We start from the raw sequence: 27,792 nt of genomic DNA, 5'->3' as shown, positions 1-27,792 counted from the left end.
CAACTTATGACTACAGTTGAGCCCAAAATTTCTGTTGCTCAGCAAGACATTTGTTAAGTGAATTTTGCCCCATTTTATTACCTTTCTTGTCACAGTTGTTAATTGAATCGCTGCAGTTGTTAGGTTAATAACACAGCTGTTAAGTGAATGTGGTTTTCCTATTGACTTTACTTGTCAGAAGTAAAAATGAATTTTGATCACGTGACCATGAAAATGCTGCAAAGGTCATAAGTGTAAAACACAGCCGTAAGCCACATTTCCAGTGCCATTATAACTTTGAACGGTCACTAAATGAACTGTTGTAAGATGAGGACTACCTATATAGCTTACTGCATACATGTAACCTTGTACTTTATCTAACGTCTAGCTTTGTGTGCAAGAAGGTATACTATAGAACAGGGGTCACCAACCTTTCAGACCTCAGGGATCACTAAATTCCTAAATTTTAAATCCCGTGGACCACTAATATGATCTGCCTAATGACCAGATGGGTGGGCGTGGCAAGGTGATCATATGACTGGGTGAGCGTAGCCAACTCAATCTCACGACGAGGTGTGCCACACTTGTCTCTATTTGCCCTTCCCCTCCCAGCCACTCCTTGCCTTCCTGCCTGGGCTCCTTAGGGCCCCAACAGGAAGCAGTTGTTAGAGCTAAGCAGCCACCGTGAGAAAGGGTTGCAAAACAGCAGGCTCAGTTCAAATTGGATCTGACCGAGAAGGAGACTCAGCAGAAGCACCTCACTGAGGACTACGAGCATAGGCTTTCCAAGCAGAAGGAAGACCTGCGGGCGTGCAAGGCCAGGTACCGGCACCTGGAGGCTCAGAGGGCTGAGATGGTCAGCCAGTTCCAGGCCATGATGCAGTCCCACTGGAACAAGGCCCTCTGGCTCTTCGCCACCAGTGGCACTTCCTTCCAGCCTTCACTCAAAGCCCTGCACCAGGAGGCTGAAGCAGACCCCAAGTTGGAACTTCTGGCCCCCTCTGACCTACACAAAAAGACCCCAAAGGGGGAGACTCTGCAGCAACGCAAATGTTCATTGCATGTATCTGGCCCAGGGGCCGTAGTATGAAGACCTCTGATTTAGTGTAATATAAAAAATGCAAATAATTTTTCTGCAGACCCCCAAAATTTTCTCATGGACCACCAGTGATCCACGGACCACCAGTTGGTGACCGCTGCTATAGAACCCAACATATACGTGCATATAAGCCATAAATTGTACTTTCCCCATAACAAAGATTTTTAAAAGATAGTTGTGAACATTTTTCTTACTATGTGTAGCCTAAGCTCGGTTATACAGAGTCACATATATGGAAACAGTGCGGCATGTTTTGTGTGGTGTGACCTCAGAGGCAATGGATCCTGCTTATCCAGGCAAATCAATGATTTAGGATTAGCCATTGCCCTCTATGAATGGTAGTGGACCACAGGTAGGTAGGAATTGTGGGGACTTGAACAGATTTGCTGAAACCTACTATTGGGAAGGAATATATAAAACTTGTATCATGCTTTGCATTACTGGAGGCTTGCACTAGATTTAAAAATGTGTCAATTTATAAGTTAATGATTTAAGATTAACAATTTAATTTGTTCTCTTTTGAGTGTTTTAAAAATGTTTCAGATTAGCACCAGAAATAGAATCAAAACCACCCTGGTGAGGATATTCACATATTTTAATATATGATGGTCTGGTTATTTCAGAGTTCACAAATGATTTAACAAAATATTTTTTTTAGGCTACAACTTTACCCGATGAATATAAAGAAGGAAAGATTCATGCCTACAAACTGATATGTGCTATGATGACAAGACGTCAAGACTTTATGCCAAATCCTGACTATCTGGTGCATTTTTATCTTATCATGCACATTGGCTTAAATAATAAAGATCAGGTATTAATGAGATAGTTCTAATTTTAAAACTGAATTGCTCTAATTAATACAATTTGTACAATTTGGATCATAAGAATTTTTGTAAATGAAAGGAAATTCTGGAGTGGATTGAAATGAGGCTAAGGGGAAGAATGAATAGAGAAAAGACAAATAACCTTTTTCCGACATAGGATACAGCCTTTGATAGAAGGGTTTTCAACCTCAATCCATTTCACTTCATTTCTTACCGAAACCTGGTCATTCTAGATATCCCTAGAGCTTTTGGTTGCTAAAGAGCTTTTAGTTCTTTTCCAGAAACAGCAGTGCTTCTTCAGTCTCACTTTGCCTGGAGAAGCCAAAGTGGGTTTCCACAAGCAACGAAGAAACACAAAGCCTATAATTTTGTGAGAAGGTTAAACTGATGGGTCTAGCCATTTGTCAGAACTATCTAACAATCACAGAAGTTTTCTGGTTTACTTATTATTTGTTTGATTTTATTCATGAGAGGATTGCCAAACTCATTTTTTTTAGATTACAACTTTAGCAGATGAATGTAAAGAGAGAAAGATTTAAGGGGCTTATAGTATTACAAACTTTGAGAAAGCCAGTCTTAGATTATAGAGGTGTCAAAAGCACCTGATTGAATTCTTCTGGATGATTTCCAAGTTTTAAGGCCTAAAGGTGTGAACTAGATACTTGACATTGCTCAGCAAAAGACCTGCCCAGTTATTCTTTACCCATTACAATTTATTCAGAAATTCTGCCTTATTCAGATATAAGATATTTGAATATCAGATATATTATACAACTAAATATCTCTGTTCATGAGAACCAATTATAATTTGTGGTGGTGGGAACTTTTACAGGGTTTCTTCCTGGGAGTACCACAAAGGATCCTAATGCTTTTTTATTATGCTTCCAATTACAGATTTAGAGTGGTTAATTTCAGTGCTTTGCACTTTCTGTTAACTAGTTGATCAGTCCATTTTTTTTTAAAAAAAATACAGTTTTCCATTCATGCAAAAGAGATCAAGAGCTCTATGAAAAGACCAGGGAAGGGGATCAACACCTAGGAAAGAAGCAGAATCAGTTGGAACTATCCAGCAGAACACATCATTTTAGGCTGCCTCCCCCAATGTACATCAGCACACCCTATATTGCTTGCACACATCTTGAAGCAGGATTTTAGGGAAAACACAATTTTCGTGCATTTTTAGCTCCCCTGCAGTTTAATACTGAATTACAGCTAGAGGCATGTGAACATGTGCTTGGGAAATGGTTAGTGAGCTATCAGGGCAAGATTTGATTTTGGGCTTGGCAAAGTATTGTAGATTTCTTGGAAATGAGAAGGGAGTAGAAGTAAAGAAGCTGTAATTGGAACCAATTATTGCTAATTTGTGTAATCCCCTCCGTATTATATGTAATGTAATCTTTAGTAAGAATAGAATGCTCAGCTGGATCTAGGAGTTATAAATTTGGTCTTACAGAGAATGATCTTAGCTTCATTATAAGAAATCCCACGAGAGCATTCCTAGAAAAATGGATCCTGCGAAGATCTGAATAATTATAAGTAGGATGGATTTGATTTACATCAAATTGATTTAATTCATAATTTAATTCACTAGTCAGGGAGAGCCAATTTAATGTTTTAAATCATTTCATTTACCAAGAATATTTTGCAATCATTTCTAGTAAAAGTGCTTGTTTGATACAGTATGAATACAATGGTTTATTCATGTATGTGTGTGTATACAATTTTTGTCAGATTTTTAAAAAATCATTTTATATAGAATTCAGAATATTAATAACTTAGCAGTTATTAGCTAAGTTATGTAGTTGTGAAGACATTAGGAGATGAAGCACTTCCAGTTGAATTATTTGTGGATATTTGAGGGATACATTTGCTATGTTATAACAGCATGATCCCCAGCTGCTTTTAAATTGGCTTGTTCTGAGTAATTTTCTTCAGCAAACAATAAAAATAGATTATTACTTAAAATGTGCACTTCTCATTTAAAGTACATTTTGTTAAAGTAAAGAATAGGCAATTTCAACCAAGTCAGCACAAGACATTGAAAACTTTGGTGAATGGCAAATAAAGTGTCATTTGTTCTTTTTTTTCAGTCTGGCAAAAAAGAAAGACAAATTATCTTGCTTTTTCAGTTTCCAAATTGCTTTGCAGTTTTCAGTGAATTATTCCAGAGGAAGAGAACACTCTTTGTAAACCAACAAAACTAATTGCCGCTCTTACAATTTGGATTACTCCTTTAATGATTTCTGAATCCAAATGTTTAAATTTCTTACTTAAGTTTGCTTTGTTGACTATCTCATGCTCAAACATACATATATGGATTGGATCACTCTTAATCCCATTTGGTCTAATAATGAAGGCATCAGGCTAGAAACCAAGAATTAGAATAACAGACTTGGAAGGTAACATGTAGGTCATCTAGTCCAACTCCTGGTCAAGCAGGAGACCCTATACCACTTCCAGTGATGAAGCTCCCACAACTTCTGAAGGCAAGCTGTTCCACTGGTTGATTGTTCTCACTGTCAGAAAATTTCCCTTTATTTCTAGGCTGAATCTCTCCTTGATCAGTTTCCATCCATTGTTCCTTGTCTGGCCTTTATAGTTGATTTTTTTTGCAGTTTACCATAGAATTGCAAAGTTTAGTCTCACCTGAGGCATGAAAAATCAGCCCGGTGACTTGGGCAAGTCACTCACTCTCAATCTACCCCACCCCACAGGGTTGTTTTTGTAGGGAGCTGGTATCAGTTGTTCCAATAAGAAATAAGGCATTGCTTCTGTTATATAAGAACATACATGGAAGTAAGTGTAAATATTGCTGTATCCATCAAGATTCAGAACAAGATTTTCCTCTATGGATTATTCGTACATTTCTTACTTTCTCCTTTATACACTACATCCAACACTTAACAGAAAAAGAGTTGGAAAGGACCTTGTAGATAATCTAATCCACCTACTGCCCAAGCAGGAGACCCTACACCATTTCTGACAGATGGCACTCTAGTCTCTTCTTGAAAGCTTTCAGTGATGAAGCTCCCACAACTTCTGAAGACGACACTGTTCCATTGATTGAGTGTTCTCACTGTCAGAAAAATTCTCCTTATTTCTAGGTTGTATCTCTCCTTGATCAATTTCCATTCATTTCCTTGTTTGGCCTTCTGTGCTTTGGAAAATAGGTTGACTCCCTCCTCTCTGTGGCAGCGCCTCAAAAATTGGAACACTGCTATTATGTCTTCCCTAGTCCTTCTCTTTATTAGACTAGCCATGCCCAGTTCCTGTCACCATTCTTCATATGTTTTAGCCTTCAGTCTTCTAATCATCTTTGTTGCTCTTCTCTGCACTTTTTCTAGAGTCTCAACGTCTTTTTTATAGTGTGGTGACCAAAACTGGATGCAGGATTCTAGGTGTGGTTTTAATAAGGCTGATATTAGTACCTCATGTGATCTTGATTGACAGGTGTTCTCTTACCATTCTTTTTTCTTCTTTTTATTTCTAGTCTTTCTTTTACAGTTGTGTTTTTGGTAGGTTAGCTATAGTTTCTTTTTGCATGAAGATCAATGCAAAGAATGAGTTAAGCAGCTCTGTTTTGTCTCTGCTGCCCGTTACTTCCTTGCTGTCTTCTCTCTTTAGTGGACCTACGGTTTCCTTGATTTTTTCTTGTTATTTATATGTTGAAAGAAACTTTTTTTAAACTTGTCTTTGACTTCTGTTGCAAGTCTTTGTTCCCTCTGAGCCTTTGCTTTCCTAACTTCATCTTGCAGATTCTGGCTATCTGCTGATATTCTGCCTTAGTTGTGTGTCCCTCTTTCCATTTTTTGTACTTGTTCTTTTTGTCCTTTAGTTTAACAGAGAGATGTTTGTGCAGCCATGCTGGTTTCTTCTTGGATTTCTTGTTTTTCTTTTTCAGTGGTATTATGCTGGACTGGGCTTTTATGATCATGTTTCATCACTTCATTACATTTATATCCTATCTTCCTTTCAGGTGCTCAAGGTCGTATACACCGGCACTTCTTCCAAGTTGTCTATCAAACTTCTAGAGATAGGTTGGACTGAGACAAAGTGATTGTTCCAAATCTCTCAGGGACTTCACTGAAAATGGCTCTTCTCTGTTCTAGCCCAACAAGTTAGCACATACAATGTCTTCCTTGCAATATTTTCATACAATGTTTTCCTTGCAATAACTTTCCTATTGGGTCGATTAGATCCTGGGTAAGAGATTGTATGTTGTTCATAAAATATGCCTTCCAACCATGCAGAAAGGTTGAAACATAAACAAACCAAACTTTTTAAAAACCTGTTTCTACTTTTATACAGTCTAATTGGTTCCTGTTATAGAAATGTCTAGTTCTGTGTGATACTTTCTTTTATTTTTTTGTCTCCTTGCTTGCTATATATGATATGCTTGGGTTTTTTACTTATATGATGTGGATTATACTGTTATTAGATAACTATGACATCTTGCATTTTTAAGATCTTCCTAAATAGAAGCCATCAGCTCAGTTAGCATATTGACTTTTTGTTTAGTATGACTGAATGCAAGCAGCAATAAAAATTAGTACTAAAAGGAATGTTTATATTTTATTGTAAAAAAATTATTAAAAATAATGTAAGATATACTTTATTGATTAATCAATTATAATTGACCATATCAAACATGAGCATCAGCCACAATAAAATACAATAAAATGAGATAAGAGATAAGTATGATAAAATAGCTATGATGAGATAAAATAAAATATAGTAGGTAAGATAAAGCATAAATAAAAAATATGATAAAATAGTATACGGTAAAATAGAAGAAGAACAGAATTTTATTAAGTCGGTTGACTGTGTCAAATATTAAATATAACTGTCCAAACATGAAAATTCCAATTTCGACTATTAACATGGCTTCCATTTCTAAATAAATTTTTATAGCTATCAAATACATGCTGGCAAAGTGTTGTATTGTACCCTAAACCATACATAAACAAAATAAGAAGTTAAATCAGTATTTCTAAATTTTCTAAGCAACATAAAAATATTTCTCTTTTGTTCCTCTTGGTGGCAGACTTACCTTCAGATTTTTCAGTAAGCCAAACATGCAATTCTGAGAATTGCTTTTCTGGTTGTTCATGTATTAGTTTCCATTCTGAATACACTGTTTTATCTAAATTTGAATAAAGCTGGTGAGACTTTTAAGGCTATATATGTAAATGTTCTGGAAAGTTATAATATGTTTACCTGTAAGGGTTAGATAAAAGCAGGGGATTTAAAGAAGATAATTTGTAAACATTTAATTTGCAAATATTTGTCAATAATTAAAGTCTTCTCAATATATACTTCGATGACATTTTGGATCAGTGCACATGAATTACATCTGATTCAAAAGAAAAAAATGTTTCAGATAATTCCTATGTATTATATTTGTGAGAGGTCACACGGTGAACCTAATCAATTTAGGAAGCATTGCCTTTATCCTAAATCAACTTTATAACATCACACAGAAAAACGCAGATGATGATTCATAATAAAATACAAGCATTCGTTTTTCAGCCCTTTCTTGGGTAGGATTAAGAATCAGAATCAGCAAATTGGGGATATGATAGCTATAAATAAGCATAAAACAATAAAACATTGTTGGTAACACACTTTGTTACAATATTTACTGTAGATTCCTAAAGCGTTACCTTTTGCCCTGAAATCAAAACATACTCCATGCAAAGCAAATTTCTGCATGCTTAAATGCTATTTGCTTTGCAGAAGAGGAATATATCTTCTCACTGAGTAAATATATGTCAGAGGAAAGTATTTGCTGAGGACCTGCAGTGGCAATCCTCCCCCACGCATAAATACAGATCTGTTACTGAAATTCCTTGATTTTACATCGGGCTGCCACTATGAAAATATTTTCCTGCTGATATCTCAGATCCACAGAACTCTTTCAGAAATAGTAAAAAAAAAAAATCCCTTTTGTGGATTCTTAGTAGATAAGAAGAAGTATTATCTTCCAAAGAATGCTGGAATGATTTACAATGGGGTGGAGGTTAATAATAATTCAGATTGCCATGAAAAGTACTGTGGCAAGAAAAGTTGTATAATGGAGTAAACTCACTTAACAAATGTTTCACTTAGCAACATAAATTTTGGGCCCAATTGTGGCCATAACTCGAGAGCTACCTGTATTATGTTATATTCTATCATCCACAATGAAGGAAGTCTTCCCAGGCCTTGAATTTAATTTTTCTTTCTCAGAATCAATAACATCTGCCATTTAGGAACAGCTTGGATGGATTCTGGATTGTAAGACTGCCCTACCAAGTTTGATTTTCTTTTTGCAGTGACAGTTGCAAAAAGTATCAGCTACTCCTAAGTAAATTTAGGAAGGATGCATTTCACTGCCAAAAGAGAGAAAGCATATCTAATTGAATTCTTTCGGGTATTTTATTGTACCGTTTTATTATCCCTAAATGGAAAGAGAAGCCCCGCCGCTTTTTATGGGAACTTAAAGAAATGTTAATTTATATCTTGTCACAACAGTCTTTTATGTAGGGTATTTTCATCTAAATTACTCTATTGCACTTATATCAGTGGTTTGCATTCATTGACTTTATTTTCATATTAGTAAAAGTAAATGTATCATTCACTCAATATTTGGATAACACTGAATATTTATTAGTTTACGTTCTATCCTACAACCTAACTATTCTATGGCAGCAGGCAGATATAGCTGAGATTAAAAGATACTCCTGTATATCTATACTGATATGGGGTGAGACTAATGCCTTCTTCTGAAAATCAACTTTTGAGGCTCCCACAAACAAATTTAAAGGCTAGCAGGAAAGGTTACAATTATTATCTGCATCTCTCAACCTCTAGTCCAACTTCATAGTCATTGCACAGCACTAATTCCCGCCCCCACCTCTCTCCCTCTCCCTCCCTCCCTCCCTCCCTCCCTCCCTCTTGGCTATATAAAAACTTCTGGAGTAATCATGAGTTTCACTTGATTATAGCCCTTTGTTGAATAGATTCCTTTATAGGAAAATACTCTTAGCATTTGTTTTTCTGCAATGGGTCTTCCAAGGTCCTGACCAGAATTCAGTGGGACTAGTTGGTTTAGGTGAAATAAATGTTAAATGTTTTCCTGTATACTAAGCAGTGGAAGAAAGCATTCTGCATTATTCATGTCCTTAAGCAAGAACTAATTTTGTCCATGTTCTTTATCAGGATACGTGGGCAGAGGGGCAGAGGGACAGTAACACAGCCCTGGTGAAGGGCTTGCCTAGAAGTATCAGAGACCAAGCATGACAAGGTGCTGTTACCACCACCTGGAAAAAAAAGTGGGAGGAGGGTAGATCCCATCAATTTGGGAAGGCATCTGAGCACACAGGTTTTGTTGGTTCTGCTAACTGTGAAGTTAAAAAACGTGTTACTATTTTGCTATAAGAATAAGCTTGAAGTGAAATCATTGTACAGTTACAAGAGAATTCACTGGGAATTCAGTGTCATTGACTTGAAATAAAATGTTCACTTTCATTCTTCCTGACTTCATGTTGATGTACCGTATTTTTCGCTCCATAAGACGTACCTGACCATAAGACACACCTAGGTTTTGAGGAGGAAAAGATGAAAAGAAAATATGAATATGGAGCGCCGAATATGGAGCAGCAGTGTAGTGAGGGCAGGAGGCAGACCCTGAGAGGACCACAGATAGGTGTCCTCTGATGTGCCAAGTCTGCCTATTGACTCCTGCACTGCGGAAAAGAGACAGAAGAGGCGGGGATCAGCACTGTAAAAGGACCCCACTGCTGCGGCCTGGCTGCTGTTCATCATATTCGCTTCATAAGACACACAGACATTTCCACCCACTTTGGTGGGGGGGGAGTGCATCTTATGGAGCGAAAAATAATTCATAAAGTAGTTATACATTCAAAGTTGTTATTACTTTGTTGTTATCTTTTAGGAATTTTCTGGATTCTGATGTTTGGTAAGAATTGAGAATTTCTTTTTCATTGTGTCTTGTATTCTTTTTTTCCCTTCGTTTATTCTAGCAACATCTCCCAGTTAAAAGAACAACATCATGCAACAATTACATCATTTAATTTCTTTTTTTGTGCTTACTCTAGATGCAAAGTTAATTAGAATTAGAGGCCCTGTTTTAGAAAAAGCATTCCTACAATTACATATTTATTATTCTTACGCTCAGAGAGGAAAATAATGTATAGTAGTTGACAAAAGTCCAAAAATACTTCAACAATGTAACAGTTTCCTATAAACCTCTTAATTGTCTTTTCACTAGAAACAGTAGCATGCAATTAATGGGGCTTTGGACATGGACTTTGCAATTTTGATGTTTTATACAGAAAGCCTAATTTAAATATTAAACTGGAATGCAGAGAAAACTTAATAACTCAGAACAATTAAGAGGATATGCAGGGAAGTTTCAAAACTAGTAGTGCAAACACTTATAATCGTTCTTAATAAACTTTTCAGTAGTCTTTTTAAAAATATTTGAATTGGGTTTACTTGAGTATTTTTCCAAAATAATTAATTAAATGTTGATGTTGCTTAGCTGCCTTTTACCGCATTATAGCTTATTATTTAAATATCTCTTTTTATTATAAAAGGAAAACAATGTTAAACTCTGGTACCTCAAAGCTGCTCTACATAATTAAAGGCAGGAATTAATCTGTTAACTTCTTTCTGGTTAGGAATCTTTCTGAAGACATATGGCAGCCTATCATGTTACATGTATAAATGTCAATAATAATAAATACAAGAAAAGGGTATTTTATAACTTTTCAGTAAATTTGAAAGAGGTGAAAGGAAATATTTAAATAAATATGCAGTATTTTTGGTGCTTTGAAAATGAAAATTTATCAATATAAGTTATGATATTTAATCACAAGCAGAACTCTACTTCCTTCTTCCTATTTCTGATTCTACATTATTTTGTGTAGCAACGGTTTGCAGTGCTTTTTTCTATTTTTCTATAACAGCACTGACACTAAATTATATTCTGCAATTATGTAAACAATGGAAGCGCTTCCAGAACCAATCTCTCATTTGAAATTTTCATTTTGGTAATTGTAGAATGATTTGGAACTATAATAATCCAAAATTATTTTGCATGTTTATAGATCAGCTATGAAAGTGGTAAAGGATGAGTGTGGCAGGATTAGTTATAAACCTATTTCTGTTGCTGTTGTTCTGTGCTTTTATTATTGGTTGTGGTTTTACTCTTTCTGTGTACTTAGCATTCAATTAAAATGATTGATTTGCTAGGCTGCAGACTGCTGAATGTTATTTACATTTACAGAACTATACTTTGAAGGAAGGAAACAACCTACTATGTTTGAACTACTTTATTCATTTATGTATTTGTAAGCTCATTGACATTACACAGAAGTTCTTACGTTGCAATTTCCTTGGAGGTGAATTCTCTTCTTAAATTGCCAGTTTTCTGTATTGCTTCATAAAAGGGAGGATTTGAAATATTTGGCAGCAACAGCTTGTCAAAAACATTTGGTTACCTTGAATTCATCCTAGCTAGGCACAGTATGAAAAAGCTACATAAATCTAAACTATCAGATATTATCTTTGAAAAGATTCCAGTGAAGGATGACATGTGGGTAATATTTGCCTTTGACCCTTAGAAATTATTAGCACAAACCTTTGGGTAATTAGTTGTAAAAAAATTGAATTCATTTCCCATGTTTCCTTGAATTGTTTTTCTATTTGGCATCATTCTGCTATGGAAAAGATAGCAAAACTACGGTTACAGTGTTTCTTTTCTCTAACATTTAACTTTGATGACAGAGCATAGTTTGCTTTGGCTCATCCATCCTTATGCTTTTCATTTAGCATTACTAGACATGAAATCCAACTCAACTGGCACCATATTGAAGAAAGTGTTCAAGATAGTATTGGCATAATTTGTCTAAAATAATTTGGACAAGTCTGTTGTCATTGAAAAATATACTGTATTTATCATAGAAGAAAAATTAAGGTACTTTCCAGTGGATGAATCCAGTATTATAAACAAGGCTCTAGTTTTCATTATAAGAGACAAGATCAGACATGGCTATTAAGTTGGTATTATAGACAGCTATTTTTCAAATTTGTTGAAAGGTTGTTGTTCTGTGTAAAACATAGTCAGGCTAAAACAGTAATTAGCAAAGGTATTCAGAAGGTCAGTTACTCAGACACTGTCAGTAGGCAGGCCAAGTTTCATTTATGTAATCCATCTTTATTGAGGTTATCCACTTTAAAGAGGATTGAGCTGTAGAATTTGTTTTTAAAAGCAGAACAACAAAATCTTTGGATAATCAAAGCCAGTCTATATACTAGACTGACTAGAACTAGTAGCATAGCAAGATCAGAATTGTAGAATGGCCTAATTCCAATGATTAGGATTCCAGTTCCCAGTCGCTTTGTAGAAATTCTTACATATTTCTACTCTTATTTCTGGCTATCTCTTCATTCACAAGTACCTGTATATGTTTAAGATAACATTAGTTCACCTAACTATTTTCTGGGTTTAAATTCTCTGCTTCCTTTATCCTCTGGATTTGGTCAGTAATTTAGTTAATCATTTAGTCCCAGAGGAACATTTCTCTGTACTCTAGAGAGAGCAGATCTAAGGGACTCATCCATTAAGAATAATCAAGCTTTCAAGCAGTAACACCCTACTCCCTCTAAACAGCTATAGACTTGCCTTGAGATCAATAGAAATGGCACTGATTTCAGTACTGTATCTTTGTAGAAGTTGCATCAGGGATAAGTCCTACTGAATTTAGTGGGACTTATTTTTAAATTTATTTATTTCAGCTTTTAAATATATAATGTAATATAAAACCTTCCAGGCATAAACAATGTTTAAAATTGGTGATCCACATATCTTAAAACTGGAGAAAGAATGAATGATTGAATGAATGAATTTATTTTGATTAAATTAATCAAAAATGTGCGTGTGTATGTGTGTAAAAATTCAAAAAGGCTTATAAACTTTTAAGCAACACACTATTTTCTCTTCAACGTCATTCATTTTTTAAATCAGTGTTTCTGTTTTATTAAATGAAATACAACAGACTTGTGAGCCCTGAGGAGAGTCTTATAAATTGAATTCACAATTTACATTGCTCTTCATACATATTTCTCTGTGCATATAGTAACAGAAACTCCAAAATAAAAGCTTGATAATGGATTGTGGTGCTAGAAAAAATTATTGAGAAGACCTTGGACTACTAAATGAACAGATAATTTAATACTAGATTAAATAAAAGCAGTGTTTTTACTGGAAGCATGAATATTGGAGCTAGCTTAAGTATTTTGGACATTTAATGTGAAAACAAGAGTTATTGAAGATGACCCTAATGCTTGTAAATATCAAGAGCAATTGAAAAAGCTTGACAGAAGATGAAGTGATTAACAATTATTACTGATGAAACAAACATGAACTTACAAGAATCCAAATAGTTACAAATGAAACTAGATAATTGATGCTTGTTCGGACATGAAGAATCAGACGTAACTAGCAAATGAGTAATAAATATATTTAAGATCCTGTGACACCCTAATGACTTAACTGATTTGTATATATCAGCAGTAGTGTGTTTCCACTACATTGATATTGAATATTATGTTCATGTTCATTGTATTGTTATTTGGTCCTTCAGTTTAATTTCAAAGAGATTTTGAGGAGATTGCTTCAGGCAGTAAGCTTCACAAGTGGGTATATTGTTGTTCTTAAATTTTATATAACCAGTTCTATTATCATATTTAGCACAATTAACAAATATTGCAATTCAAAAAACGTCAATATGTTGAACCATATAAATTAAAAATCCTACAATGATTTATTATTTGTTTTAATAATAATGTATACTTCTTTATGCTACCAGTGAATGATTTTAAACATATACAGCCTAGATGATAACTGGTGAAAAGCAACCTGCTGCAATGTGCCATGAATGTGTTTGCACATTTATTTAATTAAGACTTGCATAGGAGAACTTTACAGTGTCTTATGCCCTTTGTTTCATAGACTCCCAAAGGGCCCAGACCCAAACATCTCTCACTTTAGAAGAAAAGTGAAGTTTTAGTCCATTCATGCAATGTGTAGCTTTAGCCTCTACTTGAAAAATACTCTGGAATCTTTTTATGGACACATGGCTTTAAGAAAAAAAGCCAACAAGATTAACAATTAGAATTTATTAATCTTTTAAAATGCTGCACTCTGCCTTTCATGCCAAGATTCATGAGTCATTTTATTGTAACATATGTCAACAGAGATGTAGCCCCATCTGCTGCTATAGAGCAGGTTCAGACACTAGGCACACAGCACAATGCTTACCTCTCAATAATTACAGGTGTGCTGTGAGAAAACGCAATGCATTAATCAGTCCAGTAATTATGGAAAAGGTGGGTCTTTTGTTCTGCCTTCAGAACAGGAGTTTACCAGCCACTTCATGACTCCAGTCTCCATCTGCTCATTCTTTTAGAATGTTTGCATTGACTGATACTGCCTTTAAATTGTAACATGGGAAGTGATTAAAACCAGTTTGAACATTAACTGAAATGATGTTTCAACGGGAAATGCTGTGTGTTGTGATGCTAACATTTATTTACCTCTTAGTCAATAATTGAGAAAAATCTGTTTTGTGTTAATTATCAGTGCATAACACTGTAAAGTTTAGTTATATGGAGTAACATTTTTGATCTAATATTTCCTGAATATCAGTCTTGTTAGGAGAAAAAAACCCACAAAACTGTAGGGCTTTTACAAATCCACAGCGGAAGCATAACAGAAGAGGAAGAATGGAATTTAAAGCAAACAAAAATATATTAATTTTTTTCTTTGATTTAAGTTGTTTTCATATGAAGTTTTAACTGAGATTTGCCTCCTGTCTGTTGTGTTTTCTACCTTTTTGTCTAATAAGTGGTAATTTTCTTTCACCTATAGAGTTAGAAGTAGTACTCTTTTTCCATTTGAAGAACTTGTCTTGAGAATGGTTACAGCATAAAAGGAGAACAGAAGTGGAAAAAATCTTGTATAGCCAGATTATTAGATTATTTCCCAACAAGTCACTTATTGAGGCAGGATCTGATCAGCTTTCTAGCAACAAACCCAAAGAATTAAAATTTAATCTGACAGACCAGGACATGGTATTCTGATTGTGGGAAACGCAGAGAGTTGGAAAAGCCATATGCATTTCTGCACTTCCATTTGACATAATACATGTCACGTGTCATCTATAGCTCTATGATTGTGACAGAAGCTGGAAGACAAACCTTCAAAACCTGAAATAAGCCTTTCAGGTTTTAGACATAGGAGAGCTGTGTTGGTCTATTGTGTCAAAAACAGAGGAGTAACATCACATTACTATTTTTATTGTTTATTTGGCAAAAAGTTTATTTACTGTGGTAGCGTTGTAGACATGGATAGGGGGCCCTGCTACTATGGATTTCCTGCCTATGGGTTTCCTTTACTAGTCTGAGATGGGAGAACATAAGAACAATATTGTCAATTAGGATTGTTTCCTCCCCATGTTAGTACATTTCTTGTATCTCTGAACATTATTAGAATCTTGATAAACATAGGTAGCTATTTATAGATGTTTATATTGGTGATATTTCTTCAGGCAATATGTTACTTTGAAATGAGGGGACACATGCATGTGTACCAATAGAGAATATCTGTAGTTCAGAGTTGAAATGAGGGGTTGTTGGTGCTCTGAGCTTGGCTGTTTTCTTGCAGAAGTTTCATTACCTAAAGCAGGTAACATCTTCAGTGTTAGTCTGATGATGTTACCTAGCTTGATAATAAAACATTTGCAAGAAAACAGCCAGGCTCAGAGAGCACCAAGGACTCTTCATGCATGTATGTATTTTAAAATTCATATATAAATACTGAAAGAATCCTTCTTAATAATGACATATATTTACTTCAAAGTGTGCATTATATATTAGTACGCATATCTCTGGTCCTCATGAACCAGAGCTTCTTTCTCCTATGATCTATTACATAAGAGCAGGATACTGATTTTAAGGACAAATGAAAAATTCTTAACATATTCACATATTCACACATTTCATTTTTCCCCCTTTTCAGAATGTTTTGAACACTATCGTCAAACACTGCTCCCCATTCTTTTTCTTCTTGGGCTTACCTGGCTTTACACTGCTAATAAGAGACTTCATAACAGCGGCAACTAGAGTTCTGAGTACAAATATGTTAGAGGTAAGTATGTCAGAGTTCAGTGTATGATTGTTAACAATATGCAGATTTCCCGGCTCTCAGTATCAACTCATTAGTGCAGTGTGACATTGGAGTAGAATGATATTTGCATTTTTTTTCAAATAACAACTTGCCAATTGCCTCAAATTTCAAGGTAGCAGTAATTTTTCATTATGATATGTCTTTTCTGATTGACAGTATGAACTAATATCTTGTTGATCACTTATCTTTGTCAGTTACATAGCCAAGCCAGAATTCATGTTGTTGAAGTAGGATATTTTTATTACATAATATTAAGTTGAATGCTAGGAAGTGCAATCTTATTAAAAATAAATGTAAACAGAACAAATGAGCTTTCTAGATTTCATTTGTTTTAGCTATGAAAACAAATGAAAATTCACTTGATTGAGATCTGAATATTTTTCTCATTTTTAATTCATTCATTTTTATGTTCATGTTTCAATTTCTGATTTGGTCAGAAATTAATCATTTTTGCATTGAGAAAGAGAGAAATGATCAAAAATAGAATAGGGGCAATTTATGCAGTCCATCTTACATTTGCAGGTGTAATCTTTCGTAGTTGCAGAAGAACATCTGGAAATGTTATGTCATTTTGATGAAAAATGCCATTTAAAGAAAAAATACAGGTGGAACATCTGGTTGTGAACTCTTCCGTTCATGACCAATTTGGGTGATGATCAAAATTTCTTACCTCTGGTTGTGAATGGGTGCTGGGGTGGTGATCAAACACAGCTGCAGTGATTTACTGTTTCATGCCAATTTCCCCTTCCAGGTCGCACTCATTTTTTTAATGCACATGCGCTTCCGGTGAGGACCAAATTGGGTGACGACCAAATTCTTGGAACAGATTACATGCACACATCTGAGGTTCCACTGTACACAAAGTTATATCCATCATACAACCCCCACAATCACATGAGTGCAATTTGGGTACTTGGCAACTAGCTTGCATTTATGATGATTCTAGCATCTTGTACTAATGTAATTGAATTTTGCAACCTTCCTAGCTAGCTTCCCACAAGCAAAGACAATTGGGAAGTCAGATTCACTTAGCAGCCAGTTTAAAAATGGTCATAAAATTAGGTCCAGTTTACACGATGACTCACTTTATCATCACACTTATTTATGGTGGAATGTCCAGTCCCAATTGTGCTCCCTAAATCAGGACTGTCTGTGATATCAGAAATTGGCAGTGGAATTCAATATCCTGTAGGTGTCCTCAAGCATCTAAGATTGAATATTTCAAAATTAGGAATTGCTTAATTAGGAATTTGGTTAATTCAAACCGATTTCATTAGAGAAGCAAAACATTGATGGATGAATGGAATGGAATAAAACTGTACATGGAAATTGTGGGTTCTTCCCTCTATGGTATATTGACTGTTGTTGAAAATGTTCAAGGGAAAGGGATTTATGGGCCCCAGTCCTTCTTTTTGAGGCTTTTGGAAGCTCTTTTAGTCATACTATCAAATTTTTGCCAGTTTGATAAAAGAAACACATCAAAGCTTTAGTGTTAAAGATCTTCCTATTTTCCCCACAACAACTCTGTGCAGGTGGTTTGGGCTAAGGGAGGAGTGACTTTAGTCACCCAGCTGGCTTTAATGCCTAAGGCAGTACTAGACCTCACAGTCTCCCTATTTCTAGACTTAGGGCCTTAACCACTGGCTTCTGTTTTGATACTAACAGAATCTAATTTTTTTAAATTAATATAGCAATACAAACATATGCATTTGTTTGTTTGTTACAGGCTCCTCGCATAGAAGCAAATACTATTCTTGGCTCTCTGATTTGCTTCCCTAACCTTTACCAAAACATCTCATTGTTATCATCTGTTACTGAAGCAGAAATAACAACAGGAACTGCAGATGTCAAGGTAATTTTTTTTCTTTGTGAGCTGATCTATATGATAACAGGCAGTCAGGCTGCCTTCCTGAAATTAGTGTTGCATTTAATATATACTGTGTGTTAGGATGCTATGCAAATCTGACTTGTGCTATTCTCTTATTTTTAAATGATATAGAAAAGATATTTTTTTAAAAAAATATTTGTGTTGAGTTAAGAAAAAGAGACTCAGATCTTAAAGCACAAGTGATAAACAGTTCATCGGCAAATTAAAACCATAGTAATATCTTAAAGGATATTTTAGGATATTTTAGAGATGGAAAAGCTGGAGCAAAGGAGAACCAAAATAATTAAGGCATTGAAGCAGCTCCCCCTGAGGAAATGCCAAAGAATTTAAAGTTTTTTTGGAATGAAAGCAGGGTAAAAATATACCTCTAGTATGATATCGAGAGATATATTGAATCATGAATAGGGCTATGCGTATTTATCCTTCAGTGTTTAGTTTTCCCACTAAAACTAGTTGAATGAAATGATAGGACAAATAAAATAAAATATTTCTCAATATAATATATAGTTAAAGCTTAACATTAACCTCAGGATTAGCATTAACCAGTGGCTTTGGGACATACCTGTCATGTCAGCCCTCAACTGTCTCAACACACTGACAGGACACTAGCCAGATGAATATTGATGTTAGTAGGCAGAGGCACAATTCCGCCCCCCTAATTTTCCTCCCAAAAAACTAAGCCCGATCACATAGTTTCGTAGCGAAGCACAGGTATATTTGTCAGGTTTGACAGGGATCTGTAAGAAAAGTTTGTAATTCTTAAATCCTTTGGGATAATTTAATTGTTTAATTATGAATATATATTTATACTAGCTCTATACCCTTGCTCCACTACGAAACTATGTGATTGGGCTTAGTTTTGGGGAAGGAAAATAAGGGGGGGGATTGTGCCTCTGTCTACCAGCATCCATCAGTATTCATCTGACTAGCATCCTGTCAGTATGTGAGAGAGTTGAGGGCTGTGTGGAAACTGAAACAGTATTTGCTGTGTGAGCAAGAAGGAGACAGCAAGGAGCCTGGGCGTGGTTTAGCTCAACTGTTCTGTACTAAAGCTGGTTGCTGCTCTGAAATTGAAACTGAAACTCCTCTGCTTGTGTTTTGCATTTGTAACAGATTTCAGGTGGGGAGAGGGAGTAGAACTCCTTAGCATCAGAGCATGTTAATAATAATATACAAAATACTAATGCTCTGGTGATCATTTCGAAAAATCCTTTCTTAGTGAGCACCTAGAAGCCAAGAGGAAAATACGTGCCAAATTTCAAGTTTGTAGGCTTTACGGTTCTGGAGATTTTGTGATGATGTGTGAGTGGTATTTCACTTATATATAGAGAGATATGTATATATTCATATGTTTATACAGTAGTGGCCAAAATTGTGGAAACCTTTTGGGAAGTGTATTTTTGAGGTTTTATGACTAATAACACCACTTTTTTTGGAGTAGGACCATAAAATTATATATTATTGGAAAGATAATTTAATCAAGAATGTAATGCAACAAAGTTTGTTCAATTATCTGTATTCTATGAAAAGTTATAACCAAATAACTAGGAAGCACAACTTGCTTAGGTTGATATGTAGCTTTCCTTCATCCGATTGTAGCCAATGAGCATGAGTGTTTAGCGAGCCAATCAGGTGTCATCTTGTTTTGGCAATGAGCCAATCAGATCACAGTAAGATTCAGTATTGATGTCATTTATTGAAGCTAAAAGGAGGACATTTATCTGTGTTATGTGATCGCTATCAAGTTGGTTGGGGTTTTTTGTGTTCTTTCATCTAATGAGCTTGTAAAATGTAATAAAATTAAAGTAATGATGCAAAGAGTTGACTGGTCACCCAGAAAGTCATGTAAAATAGTATTATTAAGTAAAGAAGGCTACAGTTATAAAGAAATTAGAAGGAAAATTGATGGAAACTTAACCAAGGTGGCATTTCTAAGTTTTTGAAGAGGTATAAGGAGACTCAGTCACCAGAAAACCATACTGGTAAAGGCAGGAAAAGGTGCACAACAGCAAGTGAGATAGAAGAATTAAGAGATTGTGCCTATATGAAATGGCGCAATGTAGTGTCAAGTTGAGTACAAGGACTGTTCGGTGCAGACTGCTGGAATAAAATCTAGAATTCCACCAAAAAAAACCCACTTTTATCTCTCAAACAAAAATTGAAAATACTAAACTGGGCTAAAACCCATATTACTTGGACAGAGGAACAATGGGACAGTGTTATTTGGATTGATGAGATCAATATCTCCGTTTGGTAGTGATGGCATAAAATATGTAAAGGAAACACTTTTCCCAAAAGGTTTCCACAATTTTGGCCACTATTGTATATGCATTTGTTTAGTATTTGTATTTTTTTACTTCTATTCCAAGTTTATATTGTCCAGATTGATAATTTTAATTTCTTCTTGTTGTATATGTGTAGCCCGAGCAAGTCCTTTAATGTATTTTGATTTAATATTATTGTTTAGCCATTTTTTCCTCAGTATGTACTTTTCTTAACTATACTGACTGTCAGTTTAGTTTTGGATACTTTGGATATTTGAATACCAATTCCTTTGGACTGATTAATAACTGAAATAAAGTGAATTTATTATACAGGTAAACTATAGAATTCTCTGCCACCAGAAAGGGTAATTACTTCCTATTTAAATGGCCTTAAAGGCTAGATTCCTTCATGAAAGAAAAGATGGAGAAAATATGAATCCATCCCCCATTCCTCTTCTTCCAGACTTATTTGCTTTTTTGTTGTCATTTCAGATTGATTCAGAGGTTTTAGGAATAGGCTGTGTTGATTACATCAATTCACCAAGAGGCTGTAGTTCCCTCTTTTCTGCAGTTGTCAATTCAAAGTCACAGATCAATCTCTGGTTTTCTGAAGGAATTCTAAACCCAGTTTTTTATGTTATTATTTGATGTTTGTGCATGCATACATGCATGTGCAGTCAACTCAAGGCTAATACAAGCCTAATATTTCTGCTTCCTGTTTTCCCCATAATGACTGTGTGAAGTGGGCTGGGTTGAGATGGCAACTGGCCCAACCTCATAGTCTCCCATTGTCTAAACCAGCACCTTCATCACTACACTACATGTCTTCATCCTCTGCCCTTTTGGTTCAATTTGTTATAGGCTCACCCGAGTAGTCCAGTATCAATGCTTACGATCCTATTTGATGTGGTTTAAAGCTACTTTTTTTTTTTACCTTAAATGCTATAGCAGTACAGTGGTTATAACTTTTGCCTTGGAAATAGAAGATAGTTGGTTCAAAATCTAGCATTTTTTAGCTTAGTTTCTTTCTGTCCTACAAGTTATTTGGTCTACTTGACACCTGAGGGTGAAACACTTTTAACATCAGATGACTGGAAAAATAATGAGACAGTGCACTATTGGAGGGGGCATATGTGTAAAACAGACGAATAAGAAGCTCAAGGAAAGAGCAAGTAATTCAAAAGCATTTCTGCCAGATTCAGACAGAAACATCAGCATTTTGTTTCTGGTTATAATGATTGAGCTTTTTACTTGTAGTATATATGGAAGGGTAGTCTAAATGACAATAGAAAGAAATTGGTAGTCATAAAGACATTTTTAAAAACTGCTTGTTGTGCTTGTTTTGCATGTAAGTTTTAATGCTTTAACTTCAAATAAACTTAACTTTGTGGGTGGATGGATGGAGTATATGTATGTATGTGTCTGTACTCACTTCAACAGCACATATACATACTACACATACACACATAATACATACGTGTGTATGTAGAAAGACCTGTCCATTGAGAAGAAATCAATTGGCTGTTGCAGGAATGGGATCTGACCAATATAACTATTGGTTCTGTTGTTCTGCATCGTGCGCACATGTGCGAGTTGCACGAGTTGCACAAGTGCAATTTGCAACCTGCTGAGCTGCCCGGAACCAGTTCTGTGTCTGTTGCTCTTCAGAGCTACCGGTTCTGTAGAGCTGGACAGAACCAGTAGAATCCCACCCCTGGGCTGTTGCTTCCCTGAACCAGAAAGATGAGAGAGCATAGCAACAGTGGAATAGCCATAAGGAAGGATATGGAAGCCTATGGTTCAGACTAAATATCTTGCACATTATTGCCATGATGTCACAGTCCAAACAAGAGTTTCATAAATCAGGTTAAAGTTAAACTGGTGTGAGTATAGATATGCTCAAAGAATACTTCCAAAGCTTTAATCAGGTAGTTGTCCATCAGAAGAAACATTTTATTCTTGTAATTTTTCTTCTTCTAGTGTTGCCTCATAAATGTTCTTTTAAAGAATGCCACAGAGGAACCAAGTGAAGCTTCAAGGTAAAATCCTGAATGAAACAAAAAATATTACAAAATGTAATTAAAGAATATACAGTATATTGGGGAAAGGAAGACATGTCTACTGTCCAAGATAAAAAATATTTCAGTAAATTACAAGCAAAAAATGTGAAGTTCACAGAAGAGGGCAAAAAATAATTGTAATTTCATTGTCCTTGTATATAGAATGACCCTTCACATTGTAAAGCTAGACAATAAATATAAAAAATGAATACAACTTAGGCAAAAGACCAAACATTGCTTTTTATGGCAGAAATATTAGGACTTGCATTTAGCACTAAAAAAAACATTTACCCTAAAATAGTGACAATCTGATCCTTATGCACGGTGATTATAATTCAATTTAAAGATCCTACTAGTATAAGAAAATATAGAAGACTTTGTGACTTACGAGAGTAAATTTTCTTTTTTAAGATATTTAGCCCTTTGCTGTCTTGGGATTTGGATATGTGAAGAACTTGTACACTGTACCAACCATCCTCAAGTAAAAGATGCAATAAATGTTTGTGGTGTGACACTAAAGGTACAAGTATAGCAAATAATTTTAAGTGTGTTCAACTTTGTGGGCTGACCAAAGACAAAGAGTATTCACTTAGAATACTTTGTTAAGTTATTTAGAAGGTTCATCTATTTGGTCTATTATTATGCTTTTGAAAATTTCAAAAACAGTTATCATGTGTTAGAGATAGTGAATTATGTATTTACAAATTATTTACTATTGAATAAGCTTTTAGAGCAACAAGTGTTCAGATATCTAAACAAAGCTGTTATAATTCAAGCTTTTGTAGATGACCCATTTCATAAAACATGGATTGCATTAGGATGATGTACTGGGTCTCATATATAGTCATTATTTGCTGAGTTACACCATAGCAACAAAAATTATGTAATTGTATTGAAATAATAACCTAATTTCAGTTTTTCATGTTTGAAATTAAAATTAAAAACAAAGCAAAAAAAAAAACTTTCTTACCCTCTATGCCTGAGATTACTTTTTCTTAGCACATAGGTTTTCCATAACATTCTGTTAGGAGGCATACATAGAACCGAACACAACTGTTTTGAGAATTGTTAACCCCATCCCTTCTTAAGGGATTTTAAGGTATTCCAAGGGAAATAGTACTTAGCAATAGCACTTATATAGTGCTTCATATAGCACTCTAAGCGGTTTACAGAGTCAAATGGGAAAAACCATCTGTTGGCCTAAATCACAGAGACCAGCTTAATGTTACTTTATGTAATGATAGTGAGAAATAAATTTTTGGAAATACAACAATCCACTTGTGATGATGTTGGTTCTTTATTTCTTATTAATTTGTTTTTCATTTTTGCAGTTTTCTAACAAGCAGATTGCACAAGCAGCCTGTGATAACTTTCAGTTATTGACATCTTACTGGAAAAAACTGCAGGAATACAACAGTTCTCTACCCCAAAAAATTATTGAAGTATGTTTCATTTCCAAAATAGTTATATATGGAAATTGGTATTTTATAATGCTTGTTTTTTAAGTGAAATATAATGCCTTATTTGGAGCAGATGCATTTTAATCCTCCTGTGCTAATGGAGATGCTGTGCACTTCAATAGCTGTTTAAAATAATTATAAAATGTTTTTAGAAAATACAAACCACTTCATGTTCTATGTCCCTCTCAACAGATATAGCACTAGTAATTCTGTAGTGGTGTATTTGAGCCCTCTCTCCCTCTGCTGCCAAAGCCATCTGGCTGCAATTTACTGCAAAACATATAAGCTAATTAGGGTTTATTCTCTTTCTAATAACCCACAAAATATGGGGCAGGAACCAATATTTTGCTGGTTCTATTTTTAAATATACCTATTTCAGAAGTTGCAATTAAGTTTTTACAGTTTGCTTTTATATCTTAATATTTAAAACATTGTAAAGGATTATTATATTAATTAGTTTTCTATTTGGAAGATTTTGATAGTTCATACTGCTAGCCTTTTGTAGCCTTTAGTCATTTCTGGAAACAGCTCATTCTCATTTTAGTGGCAGTTGCATCTACTTACAGGTTTTTAAAATTGCATTTCTGTCTGAGGATTGCATTTTTATGACAATGAAATTGCATCCAAATCCTTCCTTTCTGCCAAAAGTCAATTTGTTTTTTGTTTTTGTCATACCACACTTTGCCTCCCTCCTTCTGAAGGACAATGAGTTCATTCTAAGGATCAGTGCTGATAAGTTGGACATAGATCATGTTCTACATTTTTAGTTAGATCAGAATAACTGAATTTTGAAAGTTGGGGACTTTATTTCTTATTCTGGCTTCTCTTCAGATTGTATAATCTTTGCCTGCTTTCATTTAACAGGAAAATGTTGGACAAAATTTATGTAAGTCCATCATTTGCAAACATTCCAAGTACATCAAGGCAGAAATTAAGTGTCAGGGGAATCTTTACTCATTTCATTAGCAAGGGATACCTATCTCTCCTATCTTTGGGACTACCTTTTCTATTTTAGCTACTCATGTTGTTGTAGTGCGATGGTAAGAAGAGGCTTAGACCAGAGCATGCAAGTAACAGTCTTTATTCTGGGGGAATAAAGGGTTGTCGCGTCTGCTCAGCTAACAGGCAGACTGCAAGCGAACAACGGTTGGCTCTGCCCGACAGCCGGCTTTTATAGCCGACTGTCAAATGGAGCCAACCAATGGGAGCTGCTGGTGCTCCCGCTCAAACAGCGGACCTGGTTGGGAACTCCAACCAGTCCTAAAGACATAACACATGTCCATTCACACAATCATTATTCATTATAAACATATCATCAGTTACTGCAACATTGATAAAAAAAAAGCTTCTGCAGAATGTTCTAGGGCATTAAGCTGCTGATTCCTGAAATTCATCTTGGCAAATTCAACAGATTTAGCTGACTGCAAATCTCTGAAAGAAAAGAAAATCATATTACAAAATTTTCTTTTTCTCTTAGAAATTTTGGTAATCATTTTAGGCAATAGAATTGAAGAAAAATGGTAAAGGGTAAATAATTACAAAGTAGTCATTCATATTTCACTGATATTTTTGACCTGCCCTATGCTTTGACTGATTGGGAAACTAAACATTTCTATAAATTTATTTTAAAATTGCTTTGTCACAGGTCCTTGTTGCCACTATTGCATCTCTATTACCAAGTGCAGAATACTCTACTGTGGAAAGTGATAAAAAGGTGTGTAATGATTAGATGCCTTCATTTTATCTCAATATTGCATAATTAACATGAAGACCTAATGTTTAAATTAGGCAATTTGGCTTGTATGATTGATAATTGCTGTTTTGAAGGAAAAGAGCAGATTTCAGCTTTAGAGTTCAAATAGATTACCTGCAGTAACTTTACTGCTGATGAATAGATTTGTCAGATCATATTCTTTTGATTGCATATCATATATTTCCTGGTAAAATTTATTTTGTTTAATCAGGTTTTCCAACTTTCTAAGTGTAACTAATATTTGGACATTTTTTTCTGTTTTAGTTTATAGTCTCATTGTTACTTTGTTTATTGGATTGGTGCATGACATTGCCATTGAAGACACTGTTGGAGCCTGTATTTACTTCCAGTTTTGAAAATCAGTATTCTTCTAATACTCCATTACTTGATTATATTTATAGGGTAAGCATGAGTGGTCATACCTAAATACTTCACTTCCTAATATCTATGTATATGAATAGCGGTATACTAAATTAAAACAAAATTACAAAAAAGCCATAGTTTTGATAGATGAACTACAGCAGACTTTGTGTACAGCTTTCTGAAATCCTGCCCATACTGTTGCATCAGTTTTTCATTAACACATGTGTTGTGGACATCATTAATTATTTTTTGATTGCTCTTGTATTAGATACATTTTCAAATGTATCATTGTCCCATTTATTTTCTATATTCATGGTGTATTTCAAATGTGAAATAGAACAAATATTCAGTATCATTTCAGTACCCCATTTGAGATTATGGCCATTTCCTTATATCTGTATCTTCCATTTTTTAAAACATACTGTTTTAGGAATTTCTCAAGCAGTTTCATTTTTAATTTAGTAGTGTTCATAACAATTAGACACTCATTCAACATCCCTAAGGTGCTTTCTCTTGAATAAGGTGGATGTCAACTTGTAAAGCATTCCTGGCCTCCTTTCAAGTTGCCATAGGGAGGGTGGGGGGAAACCCTGAAATAGCAACAAGGAAATCAAAAACCAGAAGTACATTTCACACATACCTTACCAAGGCTGTCTCCCAGGTTACCGATCCAGTTGGAGGGGTGTGGTCTCCAGAGCCCGTGAAATTCCTCGGTTGGAGAACGTGATTTATGACACACCAGCTGTGAAGGTGCTCCAGTTGGAGAGTGTGATTTATGACACACCCAGGGGGGAGGGGGGAAACAGGGCATAGGTGCACTGTAAACGTGACACAGAGCTGGCTTCATTAGGATAAGTGCTAACATGTTTCTCCTAATAATTAGAGTTCTTTTGAAGTTTAGCTCAGGTTCGTGATTTGATTAGGGCATCTGTTGGAATCCTGACAGTGGTATTTCATATTATAAGTGAAATTTTTGTGCTATTTCACTTTATATATGTGTTTTTTGTTTGTTTTATTGCAGATCCTGAACTGTTGTGTTTATGGTTCAAGCCTGTACACACAGCAAAGCCATTATCTTTTAAGTTTGGCTGACCTCTCCAGTGACAGCTATGATCCATTTATGCCCCTAGGAAATGTTAGGAATTCTAAAGTGATTCTGGTTCAGTCTTCTGCAGACCTGAATAATTTGCTCACTGTTGCTGAAGGTAACAAGGGAACAGCATATTTTACTTTTCATTGAAAAATCTTTGCAAAAGAAAAATGCATATTTTATAAGAATTGAACCCTGTACAGTTCATTTTTTTCCTTATTAATATAAAATGCATATTAAAATTTTGCCACCTCACAAAGTTCATTTTAAGTCTTCTTTTGTGTCAATGTATTTCTTTTTAAAAATAGTCAGATCTGTCAATTTCCCTTTCTATAAATGCAGTTGAAATTGGTGCAAGAATTTTTTCATACTCAACTTTTATAGTAAGCAATTGATAGCTGATATCTTAACAGTTTGTTTACTAATCTTAAATCATTGTAAGAGAGCTTGCAGTCAAAGAAGCAGCAGGAAGAGATTAATAGTGATAGAATAACATTTCTCTCTGAATTAATAAGTTCTTACTTGGTGAAGCTGTTAGTCTCTGTGCTATTTTATTTCTGATGTTAAAGGGAAGGTCTAGAAATTATTATGGAGCAAAAGGTTCACAGAACAGGTTTTTTTATTTAAAAGCAGTTGTGCATTTGATACATTTGGATATATAACTTTTTACATGTTTGTGTATTTGGGTATATGCCCCTTATACATATGTATTGCATATATAAAAAGGATATGGGTGACATACTAAGAAATTAATT

At 34.9% G+C, this 27,792-nt stretch overlaps 1 protein-coding gene across 5 annotated transcripts in view; it reads left to right on the top strand.

The window, feature by feature from the left end:
- The window catches only part of RALGAPA2 (Ral GTPase activating protein catalytic subunit alpha 2), a 164,378-nt gene that overhangs the window by 64,912 nt on the left and 71,674 nt on the right, over positions 1-27,792 (top strand). For all 5 annotated transcript variants that reach the window (XM_026700983.2, XM_087930639.1, XM_087930642.1 and 2 more), the window contains 9 exons: positions 1,737-1,892; positions 15,992-16,120; positions 17,886-18,011; positions 22,292-22,350; positions 22,783-22,891; positions 23,703-23,813; positions 25,477-25,545; positions 25,849-25,986; positions 26,969-27,152. In XM_026700983.2, coding sequence (XP_026556768.1) covers positions 1,737-1,892; positions 15,992-16,120; positions 17,886-18,011; positions 22,292-22,350; positions 22,783-22,891; positions 23,703-23,813; positions 25,477-25,545; positions 25,849-25,986; positions 26,969-27,152 — 1,081 coding nt within the window. The remainder of the gene's footprint in view (positions 1-1,736; positions 1,893-15,991; positions 16,121-17,885; positions 18,012-22,291; positions 22,351-22,782; positions 22,892-23,702; positions 23,814-25,476; positions 25,546-25,848; positions 25,987-26,968; positions 27,153-27,792) is intronic.

Source organism: Pseudonaja textilis, chromosome 3, assembly GCF_049901715.1.
Source record: "Pseudonaja textilis isolate UNSWEBS1 chromosome 3, rPseTex1.2, whole genome shotgun sequence".
NCBI classification, from domain to species: domain Eukaryota; kingdom Metazoa; phylum Chordata; class Lepidosauria; order Squamata; family Elapidae; genus Pseudonaja; species Pseudonaja textilis.
The sequence above is the reverse complement of the archived record's forward strand: the minus strand, read 5'-3'. Positions and strand labels throughout refer to the sequence as shown.